Source organism: Vanessa tameamea, chromosome 28, assembly GCF_037043105.1.
Source record: "Vanessa tameamea isolate UH-Manoa-2023 chromosome 28, ilVanTame1 primary haplotype, whole genome shotgun sequence".
NCBI classification, from domain to species: Eukaryota; Metazoa; Arthropoda; class Insecta; order Lepidoptera; family Nymphalidae; genus Vanessa; species Vanessa tameamea.
The window spans coordinates 5,038,620-5,054,076 of NC_087336.1; the positions used below are offsets into that span (position 1 = coordinate 5,038,620).

At 32.1% G+C, this 15,457-nt stretch overlaps 3 protein-coding genes across 3 annotated transcripts in view; 1 reads left to right on the forward strand and 2 right to left on the reverse strand.

The window, feature by feature from the left end:
* Positions 1 to 7,157, forward strand: part of LOC113391888 (homeobox protein invected-like) — a 75,073-nt gene extending 67,916 nt beyond the window's left edge. Inside the window, exons 4-6 of the mRNA XM_026628016.2 lie at positions 3,330 to 3,365; positions 6,400 to 6,503; positions 6,720 to 7,157. Coding sequence (XP_026483801.1) covers positions 3,330 to 3,365; positions 6,400 to 6,503; positions 6,720 to 6,980 — 401 coding nt within the window. The 3' untranslated portion in view covers positions 6,981 to 7,157. The remainder of the gene's footprint in view (positions 1 to 3,329; positions 3,366 to 6,399; positions 6,504 to 6,719) is intronic.
* The window catches only part of LOC135194233 (aldo-keto reductase AKR2E4-like), a 237,454-nt gene that overhangs the window by 86,808 nt on the left and 135,189 nt on the right, over positions 1 to 15,457 (reverse strand). The gene's annotated exons all lie outside the window — the stretch shown is intronic.
* The window catches only part of LOC113391874 (polyhomeotic-proximal chromatin protein-like), a 270,704-nt gene that overhangs the window by 33,269 nt on the left and 221,978 nt on the right, over positions 1 to 15,457 (reverse strand). The window lies entirely within an intron of this gene.

The window sequence follows — 15,457 nt, forward strand, 5'->3', positions numbered from 1 at the left end:
TTTTTTTTTATTTACAATTAGTTGGTTGTAGGCTTCGTGCAAGCTCGTCTGGATAGGCACCACCCACTCATCAGATACTCTACCGCCAAACAGCAATATTTAGTATTATTGTGTTCCGATTTGAAAGGTTAGTGAGCGTAACTACAGGCACAAGAGACATAACATCTTAGTTCCCAAGGTTGGTGGCGCATTGGCGATGTGAGAAATGCTCTATGGCCACTTAACATCAGGTGGTCCCTTCGCCGGTCCACCTACCTATTAAATTATATATATATATATATATATATTCAAAAAAATTATTAACATGAAACCAGACGTGCTGATTCTCTCAAACCTTTTATAAATAAATATTGGACAACATCACATACATTACTCTGATCCCAATGTAAGTAGCTAAAGCACTTGTGTTATGGAAAATCAGAAGTAACGACGGTACCACAAACACCCAGACCCAAGACGACATAGAAATCTAATGAACTTTTGCTACATCAGCTCGGCCGGGAATCGAACCCGGGACCTCGGAGTGGCGTACCCATGAAAACCGGTGTACACACTACTCGACCAAGGAGGTCGTGCAAATTTAAAAATAAAATTTACTCAATCATGAAAGATTTGAGAATTGAACCGGGATACTCGGACTTTAAAGTATGGATACAACTATTATATTATAAATATTTAAATCATTTCGACATTCCAATGATATCACCATAGTGCATGTATGTTTATCTTCGTAACCGGATCAGTGACGTCACGGACCACCCAGGCTTTCACTAATTAAGACATTATATTACGTGATACGGGCGCGTTTCAAACGAGTTATTTTAAGCTCACAGTGGTCAGAATATAGCTTTAGGGATCAAAGGTTTAAATATTCATACGTACACTTGTTTATCAGTTAACGTCTGTTCGTGCAGACATTAAGTTTGTTTTTATATGTAACTGAAAAAAAAAAACTACTAAACCAATATAGATAAAACTTAAACCAGATGATCGAGCACGTTTCGGAGAAGGTCTTAGTATACAATCTTCGCTGCTAATCTATACTTCTATACTAATATTATAAATGTGAAAGTAACTCTGTCTGTCTGTCTGTCGCTCTTTCACAGCCAAACCAAGGAACAAAATTTGACGAAATTTGGTGTGAAGCAAACATGCACTCCAAGGCTACTTTTTTGTCAAACACATGACAACCGACACCTAAAACGCGAGCGAAGCCGCGGGCGGCAACTAGTATTATAAATGCACATGCAGGTTTCCTCACGATGTTTTCCTTCACCGCCGAGCACGAGATGAATTATAAACACAAATTAAGCACATGAAAATTCAGTGGTGCCTGCCTGGGTTTGAACCCGAAATCATCGGTTAAGATGCACGCGTTCTAACCACTGGGCCATCTCGGCTCTCATGTAGCTCGAGATTAATTATAGAGACAAATTAAACACATTAAAATTCAGTTTTTGCAGGTTTGAACCCACAACCTTTGGTTACGATTTATAGCCACTCAGTCTAAATATCACCATCAATATCTTAACAATCCTCAGTGATTAAATATACAAAATATTTATCTGTAAAGGTATTCTCTGAATTCAATTGTATTCGATCGACATAACTTCGTATTTGAAAATGGTGAAAAACTACAGAGATTCTTGACGATTCTCGCTAGAATCTATATTCCGATTTTTATTGATTTCTATTTTATTATATAGATAAATAGTTGTCGTTCTGGCCTTGTGTCTTGGAGTTCAAGCTTGCTTCATAATAAATTTCAACCAAGTTAGTTCATTGGTTTTGCCGTGAAAGTACAACAGACAGACAGACAGAGTTACTTTCGAGTTCATAATATTAGTATAGATTTGTAAAGACTCACTGAACAAGATTAATTTAACTGTAAAGCTACCATTTAGTAAAGCAATTTAATGACAAGTTACGTTTCAACTTTGTGATATAATGATTATACCTAATGACATACAAATATCCCAACTGAAATTGTAATTGCGGAAAGGTTTCGTTTGTTTGTTACGCTTTTACATCTTAACTACCAACCAACATCTTAACTTCAACCACGAACGAAAGCCAAGTAAACAACATTTGACATCGAATTCACGCGACATCATTACAAATACGGATTTGCGAAAAGATCGCGTTTAAACGTCGACGAAACTGTTATCGGAACTTTTGTAGTAAAATTAAAGTGGATTTAAGTGGAATAACTTCGTGCTATAAATAAAGATATATTAATAGCGTCGAATACGTAATTGTAAGGTATATCTTCATTCCTTCTTTGATTAGTATATTTTATACATCTGTAATATATTACTGGACATATACAGGCTCAACTGAACAAATATTACTTAAAACTGACGACGTGATGACGTGATGACTACCTCCGTGGTCGAGTAGTGCGTACACCGGTTTTCATGGGTACCCTACTCCCGGGTTCGATTCCAGGCCGAGTCGATGTAGAAAAAGTTCATTAGTTTTCTATGTTGTCTTGGTCTGGGTGTATGTGGTACCGTCGTTACTTCTGATTTTCCATATGTGCTTTAGCTACTTACATTGGGATCAGAGTAATGTATGTGATGTTGTCCAATATTTATTTATAAAACTATTTTACTTCTTCTATCCGTAGACGTAGAGCCAAACAACCCGATGTTTTATCGTAAGAGTATTGTAACTACGTATCAAATTTTAATTAAATTAAGATATATTATGTCATACTATATATTATAAAAACGTAGTAAAATATATAAACATATGTAGGTAGACTTTTCAATCATAGCTCGTTAGTTTATAAGTTTTAATTAGTGGAGAAGTGTTTCAATAGGGTGCCCACGTTAGGGGCAGTTACGCGTCCCCGACGCGTCCCCCTTGTGGCCACCCTACATGAAAGCAACGCCCCTGTGCAATACATAGTATTAAACGAAGTGTCTGTTCGCATTTGCGAACCAATCTCTAAAAGCATTGAATTAAATTTTATCATTTCACTTTAGTTTAGTATTCTTTACCTCAACGTTTTTGTTTAGCGGTGTTAAGTGGTCAGCACAATTAAAATTAAGATGTTATGTCTCATATACCTGTAGTACACTGACTCACTGACCCTTCAAAACGGAACACAATCATACTAATAGCTATTTGGTGGTAAAACATGTGTGTGGGTGGTACCTAATCAGACGGGCTTGCACGAAGGCCTACCACCAAGTTTATAATAAGTTTTTCGGCGTGTTGAGTGTTTTTGACTTACCGACGTAAATAAGTTTCACTTGTCACGTAATTCTGTGTGTATGTAATTTTGTTATGTATTTTAAATGGGTTTTTTTCTTTTGTTACAGGACGAAGTAAGTACGGGGCCCGCTCAGGGACACAACGTGAGACACAATGAATTAATTTTTTAAAATCAAATCACACTTATTTTTTTTGGAATTAAACTATTTTTTTTAAATATGAACAACATCGAACAATTTATTAATCATTATATATCGATATTTTAATTAAAGTTTAACGTGTTTATTATCGTTTGAATATATTAATGTCTGGATGTATGTACATTGTTTATACCTAAAATCAGTTTCAAAAATTACTTATATTAAAAAAAAAAAACAGTCTAAATCAATAAATAATTATTTATACTTATAAAGTTTAACACTTTTTGAAGATTAAATCATGATGAATAAGTTTAAAGATAATTTTTTTAACAGCAAAAGAAAATGGTTTTTTAACTGACTGAACCGTGAAGCGTGACTCGAAAAAAAAACCGTCAAATTAAGCACCTATAATGGGCTAAGGCAAAAACTGTCTCCAGAAAAAAAAAGCCAAAGGCCATTGACCTTAGATCATCAATCATTGTATACTTAAACGTAAAATGTGGAGTAATTTTGATCATTTATAGTTCCGTATCGTGAATCGTGTAAATGTTTGTGCGTTAATAAAACTTTCAATTTCATCAAATTTAATGCCCTCTGTGCTTGTGTATAATAAATTAAATATACGTAACAATTCTTCAACCGTTTTTGGGATTCAAATTAGGACCCTATTCAATTTACGATCATTAAATTTCATGGCATTTTGCAAATTAATGACTGTATTATAGAAATATTATAGATTAATGATAAAAATAATGAATGAAGAATTCCCAGTGGAGGAGGTAAATTAAAACTGGACACATTTTTAACTAATGAGTAAGACGGGAACGTTGCTTAGCATGGTTTTATTACTTTTGTATTCAATTAACCTTTTTTTCGAGATTACTACTAAATGATTAATAATAAAACTAAATTTCAATCAAAATTATAGTATTGTATTGTCAAATATTTATATGTTTCTAATGTTTGATATATGTTACTGTAAAATCTCGAACTACGGTAAGTCTTAAGATTTTCAAGTAAAACCTGAGATTTACCGATTATGAATGTTAAATGTCCACAAAACTTTGGGATTCGATGTTTTACCATCATTCGCTTGGTGAATCTTAGGATTTACATGTTATGTTAGGTTAAGTTGAAATGGTAAAAGTCCGAAGAAGACGTCCCTTTATAATAAATACTTACATTTACCAACTCATTTCGGTAAATCTTAGGTTTTACTGGAAAATCTTAAGATTTACTTTAGTTCGAGCTTTTGCAGTAACATATACATACATTGACAAATATTATTGCTATCTGTAATAATTTTCGCGGTTTTGTTATAGTTTATTTGAGCACTTTGTGATAAGCAGCTTCCCGGTTTATGTAAACAAAATTTGCATCTAAATTTCTTGCAGTGTTCAAATGACTCAAGGAGGTTCGTAGCTTTTGTAGCTTCACGCCTCTATACTGCAGTTAGGTGTCTTTATGTCAACCGACATAAACAGTTTTCCTTTTGATGTTTTTCGTAATTATCGATTGCATTGCTGTTTACAACGAAATTGATTTTATGAAACTAATTACGCTTATGGAACTTAATTACTCTGGAATAAAACACTCGTTTAAGTTCCACCTGTTTGAGCTTTTTTATGAGTTTTTGTATGATTTTTATCTATGAGATAAAAAGTAAAACGTCTTTATTGGATATAAAGGTAAAAAAACCTTGAAGGGTATACAGACAGACTTGTTTCTTTAAGCAATTTCTCGTAGCAAAAAGAACCAGTATAGTGCTAATGCTGTTATGACATACAGTACCTACAATTAAAGGCATTAACTGTTACTAAGATCTCATAGATAAAAATTTCGAAGCATGTATATTTTTTTCACAGGAGCAGATGGAGTACCCGTGAGGCGATCGGTGCAATATTTTGACCAATTTTAAAATAAAATAGCGTTGTATGAATTGGTTAAGATATTGCATCGTCCGCTTTACGGGAATGCCTGCGAGGATGTGTTTTATATGTGCTTTTCGTGTTTTGTTTACGCTTTTTTCGTGCCTGTTTTTTTGTGTTTGTGTTTTTATATAACATTTGTGTTTTAATCATTATTTTATTGTTGAATTTTTGTTTTCTTGTTGTGTGTTGTGTTTCGATTGATTTGAATCGCTTTGTTACAAACATTTTAAATACCTATAGTTTAAACAATTGTATATGTTATTAATCTTGGTCAACATTCGCCAATTTACCGTATTTGCTCGCTTGCGAATTAGTGTTAATTGGTAGTCGTCAACACCTAGATGTTTTCAGTGAATCTGTTGGTTCTCTTAAAAATAAACTTAAAACAAAATCACATTATTTTATGTAATAATTAAATAATTAACTAGTCAGTAATTACACAAGTACTGTTCTTGTTAACTAAGCTAGGTATATGTTTTTTAAAGCATGCTAGGTTTACATCCAGAAGACTGCAACTTAATAACACTCTGTTTAGCTTAGATTTTATTTTGTATGCACTAGTTGTAAGTCAGTTTTGTAAACTTAAAAAAAAAAAAAAAGAAAAAAAAAAAAAAATAGTAATAATAATAATGAACAAAAATTATTAATTCACGTTTAAATACCAATTCAATATAAACAACATGAGTCTCGACTAAAGATAGACCAATGAAACGCTTTTACACTTAAATGGAATCATTATTTGTTTTGTAAATTAATGATTTTCATTTGCAAAATTAAACGTTCGAAAATATACATGCAATAAAATTATACCGGGAATTAAACAATTGTAATAAAAAACGTCCAGACATTATATATTTCATTGTATAATTTAATACTATTTTTATAGGTGATAAAACTCTTAATTCTATGTCCCCACTGTTTGTGTATAATTATTCATTTAAAAACTTGTTTCTGTATTGACAATTGAATGTCTTAATATACTTGGTAGCTTTGAAATTTAGTCGATAAATTTTACATTCCTTAATACTACACAGATTTAGGAATCCATAATTTTACAATTTTTGCTTTCCTTGTGCGGCTTATACATGTTTTTTTTCGTAATTTAGGTCCTCGCACCAGAAGACCTAAGAAGCCGCCTGGAGATGGGACTCCAACTGATGAAAAGAGGCCTAGGACTGCATTTTCGGGACCACAGCTTGCTAGACTAAAGGTAAAAATTAAGACTTCAAATAAAAATAGCATTTCTTGTTAAAATATTAAGAAAAAACTAAAATTTTATTCCGTATACGTCTTACAAACATTTTTGATATTATTTGTTATTATAATATAAAAATCAACCAACGATCATTTAAAAATAATATCATTTTAAGTAATTTAAGTCTTTCATAAAAATATCTGCATTTAAAAAAGCATAATTTCCACACAGCACGAGTTCGCAGAAAACCGTTACCTCACCGAGCGTCGAAGACAGAGTCTCGCTGCAGAACTGGGTTTGGCGGAGGCACAGATCAAAATATGGTTTCAAAATAAACGAGCCAAGATCAAGAAGGCATCCGGACAGAGGAACCCGTTAGCGTTGCAATTGATGGCACAAGGGTTGTACAACCACAGCACGATACCGCTGACGAAAGAAGAAGAGGAATTAGAAATGAAGGCAAGAGAAAGAGAACAGAGTAATAGACAATGAAGTGTGACTCTTATTGTGAAGAAGTTAAAGTAAAGATTAAAGTAGAAGCCTGTGTTTCCTTATCAGGAGGTTTTGTAGCTTATTGCATCATGCTGATCCAATGAAGGTTGGTGAATACGTGTTGGCGGATTTTCTTTAGAAGAATTCAGTTTTTCTCACGATGACTCTTTGCAAATTAGAGCACGAGATGTATATTCTGTACATGAAAGTTTAGTGGTGCTCACCCGGATTTGTGTTCTAGCCGCTGGACGATATCAGCTCGTAAAACATCAAAAATGTAACACATGAACGAACGTATTAGAGTTTTTTTAAAAAATCCAAAAGAACAAGTCAATATTGATACGCTCAAAATGCTTCGATTTATTTGAGCATTTTGAAAACCATACAAAAAACTCGAAATAATTACTAAACAATCCGTGTAATGCGAACTGTCGACCCTAAATATACTAAATACGAGAAATTTGTTGCACATAGACCAGATTTTATTCTGGTTACATTCAAAGGTTTATTTAGGACAACATACATTGGACAAATTTGAACACAGTCCAATAAATTGTAGACTTGTATTAAAAAAAACTAGAAAATAAGTCATGCAAATTCTGAAATTAAATGTATAAAAGATGATAAAAATTTACTGCTGTTTGGAATTCATTTATTCAATCATTGAATAGACCTAAACCAATAATTAAATCATGATTATTGTGACACAATATTACAAGTTACGCCTAAAGCGTAATAACATACCCATAATGAAAAAACGATATTAACTACATTTGGAAATAAGTGATTGTAAATAAATTGTCATTTAATGGTGTATATTTTTGCAGTATTTTGTGCAAAAAATATTTCAAGATGTCATGTAATTTTTATTGCACTTAAATAAATCGTAATCATTGAATGAAACTGCCGTTAAAATCCGTATATTTATGCCCATATATTAGAAAATCAAAATTAAATACAAAACAGACATGACAAATTACTCGTTCGTATGTAATATACATTTTTGGGGTTTACATAAACAAGATTACTATTAAATGCAATTTACTTTGATTTAAAGGAACTCATTAACAGATAATACTTGAGTATATTTTTACACCAAATGTTATCTAAGTCTTGACTTGGATAGCCAACGTGTTTTCACCGTAATATATTAATGTACTAAGAATTTATAGACAGACATTATGAATAGCTAAAGATGATTATTTGTAAACTGTGGTTAGAATAGCTGCTGTTGACTTACATCAATGACTTGAAAAATAATTAATGACAAACATCGTAGGCATTGAAATAGTTCATTAAAGCTTAAAATTATTTGCAAAATATGTGTAATGAAACATCATTAAGATGCAAATTTTCATGACCAATTATATGATATTATTAATTCATATGTTAAGATGGAGAATATTCTCTAGTCTGTGAATAAATTCAAATATACCAAGATAAAAAGAGGGGTCATGATATCTGTATAATCTAGCTTATGAATTAATGATCATTGCCTATTCCGATCACTGGTTACGTCATAAATCCTTATCTGTCTTAATATTTCTAACAAACATGTTAACTATGTTACTTTTAATCTACGTTAAATACACTTAACACACAGACATTGTTATTGTATAATACTATGTTTTACTACACGAGGCTATTATTTTATAAATAATGATAATGAAAAAACTAATCATAATAACAATGGGACGAACTGATTCATTAAAAAAAACCATTATTGTGACAATTTAAATTCAAATATGAAGAAATTCATACAAATTACTTAAATAACTACTAACGAAATAAAATCCGAAAATTTTATAGTGTAATTAATTACAAAATAATAATAATTATGTCATTAAAATAAATAATTACATGACATAAACGTATCATTAAATAGCATTTCGTTACAAATTATTGTACCATATTTATTTTAATTATATTAATGTGTATTTATTGTAATTAATACTTATTATGCATGTCATTAATTTGCAATTAAAAACTTGCCATCAATAAAATTAAATCGTTAATAATGAAAGCGTAGTTCTTTGTACTTATTTGTTAAATTCGCATTTGAATTGTAAAAATAAATAATTAATTATATGTAAATATTAATTAGAAATGGTTTTTAACAAAATAATTAAGTTATTTATTGTGCAATGTAGCAGTATTAGTTAGTTGAAAGATATTTATTGGCAATATTTTTGGGTACGAAAAATGAAACATAAATAAATGTTTTTTTTTCTTTATCATAAAGTATATAGAATTAACGCTAAATTCTCGAAAATATTGCCAATAAACGAAGTAGTGATTTATAAAAAAAGTATTAAAAAGGAAATTACAAAATTAATTTTACGCATTTTTATTTCGTGGTACCTTACTTTTCTCCTTAGGAGTTTAACGCTTGTCACGTCGATAGTCTAAATTTAAAGCAAGTGAAACTGCTAAGACCAAATACTTGTATAATAACACTAGGTTTATACGATTTTAAAGACACGTTCTGCTTTGCACAACCCGTTTGTGGAACTAGATAAATCCTTGGCGATTTTTCGCTTCAACTTAAGAACCTTCAAGAAAATATATGCATTTGCAAGCTTATAAAAACATTTGTTAGTATATATTAATAAAACTGTCCGTACATATCCTAGTATTATTTTATTAATAATCGTTTGAATATTGTATGGGATGGATGACTGTTTTATTTTTCTGACTGTGTAAATGCTGCTGACGCTACTGACTTTAAGAGCGTGTCGGACGAAAGGTGAGTATCAGATTTGTTAAAAGTTGAGTCACGTTGACGCTCCTAACGATATCCTAAGGGTATATTCTTATGATATCATTTTGGCTCAGGGAGTTGTTGTTAGGGGGCAGAGTTGAGTGAGGTCTTGCCAATATATGTATACGTTGGCAGGACCTCACTAGCCAGGTTTCTGTTCTAAACATAATTTGTAAAGTTTACCTGCCTGCCTGATTCTACTTGGAACTATTTCCGTAATGAGATCGCCTTTTGCACTAATGTTTTATTTGTTTTGATGAACAGTAATACGTCTTTTATATCTGGATAGACTAAAGATGAGAACACGTCGAAGTATACGAACACTAGTGAAGTATGACGTTCGGCGTGTGTCAAGCGTGGCTGTCACACCAAAATAATAATAATGGCTCGTTTATTGTAGTTATTTTTTAGTGCGGTCACGTTCATTCTATCTAGATGTACCGAGTCATAAATAATTCTTTTCTATGATATAGACGGACATTATCACTGGCCATAGACATTAGCACTGTAGGAAATATTAACCATTCCTTACATCACCAATACGTCATCGACCTTGGGTGCTAAGATGTTATGTCCCTTGTGCCAGTATTTACTTTGGTTCAAACCGGAATACAACATGCTTGGCGATAGAATATATGAGGAGCGAGTGATGCCTACCCAAACGGGCATACGCGCAACCCCACCACCAAGTAAGCAATCAATGATAAACTCGCTGAATCGGCAACGCCTTGCTATGACTTAAATTATATATTGTCTAGCCAAAACTCTCTGAAACACGCTGAATATAATAGTACAAATTTCATTTCAAACATTGAGCGGTGTTTGCATGATGCGCAAAAAAATCAGTAGGTAATCTTCTTATAAATATATATATATACAGTTATTCCAGTAAAATAAAATTTATCTATCTGCAATATAATAACGGATAAATAAATAGATTACGTTAGTCTAATGCAAAGATAGATTTGATGAGTGGAGTTGATGATGATGATAACATTATAATAAGTCGGTTAAGTGTGAGTCGGACTTGCGTGAAGATTTACATTAAGTAAAGGATATGTTTTTTTTTCTATCACGTTGCGTTTTGGCGATTTTTTACCATGAAATAAATTATGCCTGCTCGGGTTCGGATTGGGTCAAACTGGGTTAAGATGTGACTTAAACGAGGCGATCAAACATGTATATCAGGGATGTTAGGAGCTCCATAACAGTAACAAAGATCATCGGATATCCGATATAAAAATCTATCCGAATCTCTATATTAAGTAGCTAATTGTAATTTGAAACGCGCCATTTACAAATAAAATTAAATTATTTCCTTGTAATTTTAAATCTTATAATTACTAAATAATATAATATGCGTTAATTTGCTTATCTATCCGAAGCAATCGGATAAACCAAAATAATTTCGTTTGCATAACATCCTTGATATATATAACCATAAAAACCACGTCAAAGTAAAAATATCTTTTCTATGTGTTGTAATTAAGAATATATTCAACGTAACATTTTTAACTTTGGCCATACGTAAACATAACATATGTCCCTTATGCCTGTAGTTACACTGGCTCACTCACTCACCCTTCACTGGGCACTGCTGTTTAGTGGTAGGATGAATGTGTGTATTTACACTGGCTTACTCAGCCTTCAAATTGGAACACAATAAGGCTAAGTATTGCTGTTAGCGGTATGCACATCCCGACCACCAGTTGAGGTTCTTTCACCGGTTCCTCTCAGGTCAGGGTATTTTCATTTACGAACAGATAGTGTTTAATTTAACAAACACTATGCAAGTGTAGAGCTTATAAATTTAATAAACTAATTTGTATTTGACGAATGATTTCTAAAATAAAATTTTCAACTAAGTATTTCTTAATGTTTTTTTTTTTTATAGTGTGTTCAAGGTATTATATTGTACGTACAATTTCAACCCCTTGGCACGTTTTCAACGAGGGTGTGGGGCGTATTTTATTGGAATTTTTGGAATTTTTTATTGAAATACTTGCGGCGGCATTACGAATCAGGAATTCGATTCGATAAGTTGTTTTTTTAAGGGCGAGAGGGTAAGTTTAGAGGGGTGGGTTTTTTAATACAGTTAGAAGTAATTAAAGACGTTGACATTGTTCTATAGATGTTTTTTTTTTTAATTTTAAGATGTAAGAAACTCTACCGTGTCAATTTACACCTTTTTTTGTAATTAATTAGAATTTCTATGTAGAAACGGCAAAAGAATATTAAAAAGAGTAAATTAAGGTAGTAACCCTGGAAATGTCCGGAGCTTGGCATCCCCCCCTCGAAAGAGAAGTTTTGTTTTGATGGATAAACATATGGGAGAATTTCATTGGAATTAGACACATCCTCGCAATGTTTTCCTTCAACGAGCACGGGATGAATTAAAAACACAAATTACGTTCATAAAATTCAACGGTGTTTGCTTGGGTTTGAACCTGCAATCATCGGTTAAGATGCACGCATTGTAACCACTGAGCCATCTGGAAATAATGATATGAAATAAATGTGAGTAATTAATTCATTACTTCGATATGTTTCTGTAGTCCTTAATTTTATAAAAATCGGACTTTTAATGTTTCTAAAGTCAAAGAATAATTAATATTTAAAAAAATACTAAACCAATGTAGATATCCCACTGTTGGGCATTACACCACGCTGCTTAAATGTGATCCGGTGTCACATGCAGGTTTCCTCGCGATCTTTCCCCTCAAAACATGAGATGAATTTTAAACTCGAATTAAGCACATGAAAATTCACCGTTTTTTAAGATTTGAACTCGATATCTTCGGCCGAATTTCACGCAATAAATCCACTGAGATATCTTGGCAAAAATTTTTTTATAACGCTTATTTTATTTTGGATTTAAGATATGACACTTTCCTTTCGACTGGTAGAAAACAAACACATAATCATTCGACAAAAAACATCTTGACAGTATCGAATATTGTGCCATCACGAATCCATCCTAAATGAAATTGCCAGTGTTAAAAAAAGCAGTTAATTTAAGCTCGAGGGCATTTGAAATGCCTTTAATAACGGCGGGGCTACATGGCGACATTCTGGTCTCCTTTTTACATTACATTAGCAGCCTGTAAATTTCCCATTGCTGGGCTAAGGCCTCCTCTCCGTTTGAGGAGAAGGTTTGGAACATATTCCACCACGCTGCTCCAATGCGGGTTGGTGGAATACACATGTGGCAGAATTTCGTTGAAATTAGACACACGCAGGTTTCCTCACGGTGTTTTCCTTCACCGCCGAGCACGAGATGAATTATAAACACAAATTAAGCACATGAATATTCAGTGGTGCCTGCCTGGGTTTGAACTCGAAATCATCGGTTAAGATGCACGCGTTCTAACCACTGGGCCATCTCGGCTCGTATCTCCTTATTAGAACTAAATTAATAACTTAATTACTTCTACAATTAGGGCTGAAATAAATAAACCTATGTATAATATAAGTAGATAAACCACCAGATGGTATACGATTACCGTCACATAAACACAATCTTAGGAACTATGACGTTATGACCCTTGTGCATATAGTTGCACTTTACGGCTCACCTTTCAAATATGAACGAAACAGCACAATGTATTACCATTTGGCAATAGAATATCTGTTAAGGTGGTACTGTTACTGTTAAATAATACTATCGATATTTAATTTAAAAAAAAAAGTGTCTATGGACGACAGAAGTGATAACTTAAACTAATCTTAAGGGAATACAGACTGGCGTTGTAACGCGTTACGTTATGAAGCTGTTTACCCTCCCATAAGAAGTTATCACTTCAAAATAGAGATGCTAATTGTTTCTTTTTTATTGATTTTTAACTTTGCCGTTTCATAAATTCAAATCATTTGTAAAAAATACTTTGGTAAAGAAGGCATATTATTCGATACAAGATTATACAGATGATAAAAAAGCGTGGAGTTAATACTTGTTGACTTCCAGGCAGGATATATTACATACATATATAATTATATTTAACTAACATGACTGTATTTTTAGACGTTGAAAAAGAGTAACTACTGAGATTCTTGCCGGTTCTTCTCGGTAGAATCTACATTCCTCACCGGTGATAACTTCACTTAATATAGTTTGTTAAATGACGATTCAAAAGTGCTTGTAAAAGCCTATTTGATTACAGTAGATTTTGATTGGATCGATTTGATTTGATATTATCACCATTATTTTCTGCCAGTTTTATTAATGAAATGTCATTGCTTTGATAAGATCAACATCGCACGTGAAAAGTCAAAGCATTGAAGCTTTCAACGCGGCTTGTTTATCTAACTCTAAAAATACATGTATGGACATATTTATTTGTATTTGTTATAAAATAAAACAAGCATCGTTTAGATGAATTAATACACTGTAGAGGTTGCACGTGTAACATTAGTAATTTCGCATCTCGTAGTGAGTCTCTACGTTACAAAACAAATCTATATATTTAGGACGCTCATTTCTACTATATTAAAAAAAATCTTTATTAGGCGGCGTACTCCCGTACTAAGGGGCGTTCTCCTCGTTGACTTGGTACAGAACGGTAGTTAAAAGTATTTTTGTTTGTATAACCGATTGGTGTTTTATTTTGATGTAAATAAAAATTATGTATGAAAGTTATGTAATTAAAAGGATACATGAGTTTGTGTTTTTGTTTAATTTTGAAATTATTTAATAAAATGTAAGATTATAATTATTTTTTTTAATAATTTCTGCTTCGAACTCCTGAATCTATATATTTCAAAACTCATCAAGGCTGGCCCGGTTACTTGCTGTTCAACCCAATGGAGTAATTTTGATCTTTCAACAGATCCTTCTTTTAAAAAGAAAATATATTTTCTATTGTTTAATATGGAACAAAATTATACAGTCATGTAAACCACCCTTTAAAGGTCTTCCGACATTCCACCGAGAGTGGCCCTGTCTGTTATTTCTACACTTTGCACCCCCTCGGTAACGCTTGCCACGTGCTAAGTAAGAATTACTTTTCAAAGAAAAAGTATTTAAAATAAAGTAATTATTATTACTTGAACATACACACGATACTTAGATCAAACTCGAATTGTAATTAATTAATTTAAATAAGATTAATAAGGTATCTATGTATCTAATTGGTTTTATTCAAAGTTTAGATCGTCGGATTGTAGAAGAGTTAGGTTAGGTTAGATTGCCAAAACTCTAGCGCCGGTTCCGAACAACTCACTGAGAAGAGGCGACTTAAACTCAACGGAATTTTTTGATACCTCAAATGTAACAAATATATTGTATACTTTTATTTCAAAAATGTTCGTAATAATAATTCTTTACATCGACATCCATTAGTTAATACGAAAAATGCACGTTTTTTATGATTTATATCTATTTGATTTTCGTTGGATTTATTTATCATTTAAAATAGGTAATTACCTTTATAGTTACCACTGTCCATAGACATAGTACTGATAGAAATATTAAGGAGGTAATAGGGGTGACTATTTGCGATAATTTTAACCCCCATATTGACCATTACATTGACATTAATACCATTTTTGAGTTATCACGTTTTTTAGATTTTTTCAGAATAAGTCAAAAATGCAACGTACAAAATACAAGTAAAAAAGTATCAATTAAAATCTATTTTTTTTCTTCTGATTTACAAAAATGATTAAACACTGATTGTTTGTCAATATTAAAACAATAATTATCGGTCGAAATTAAAAA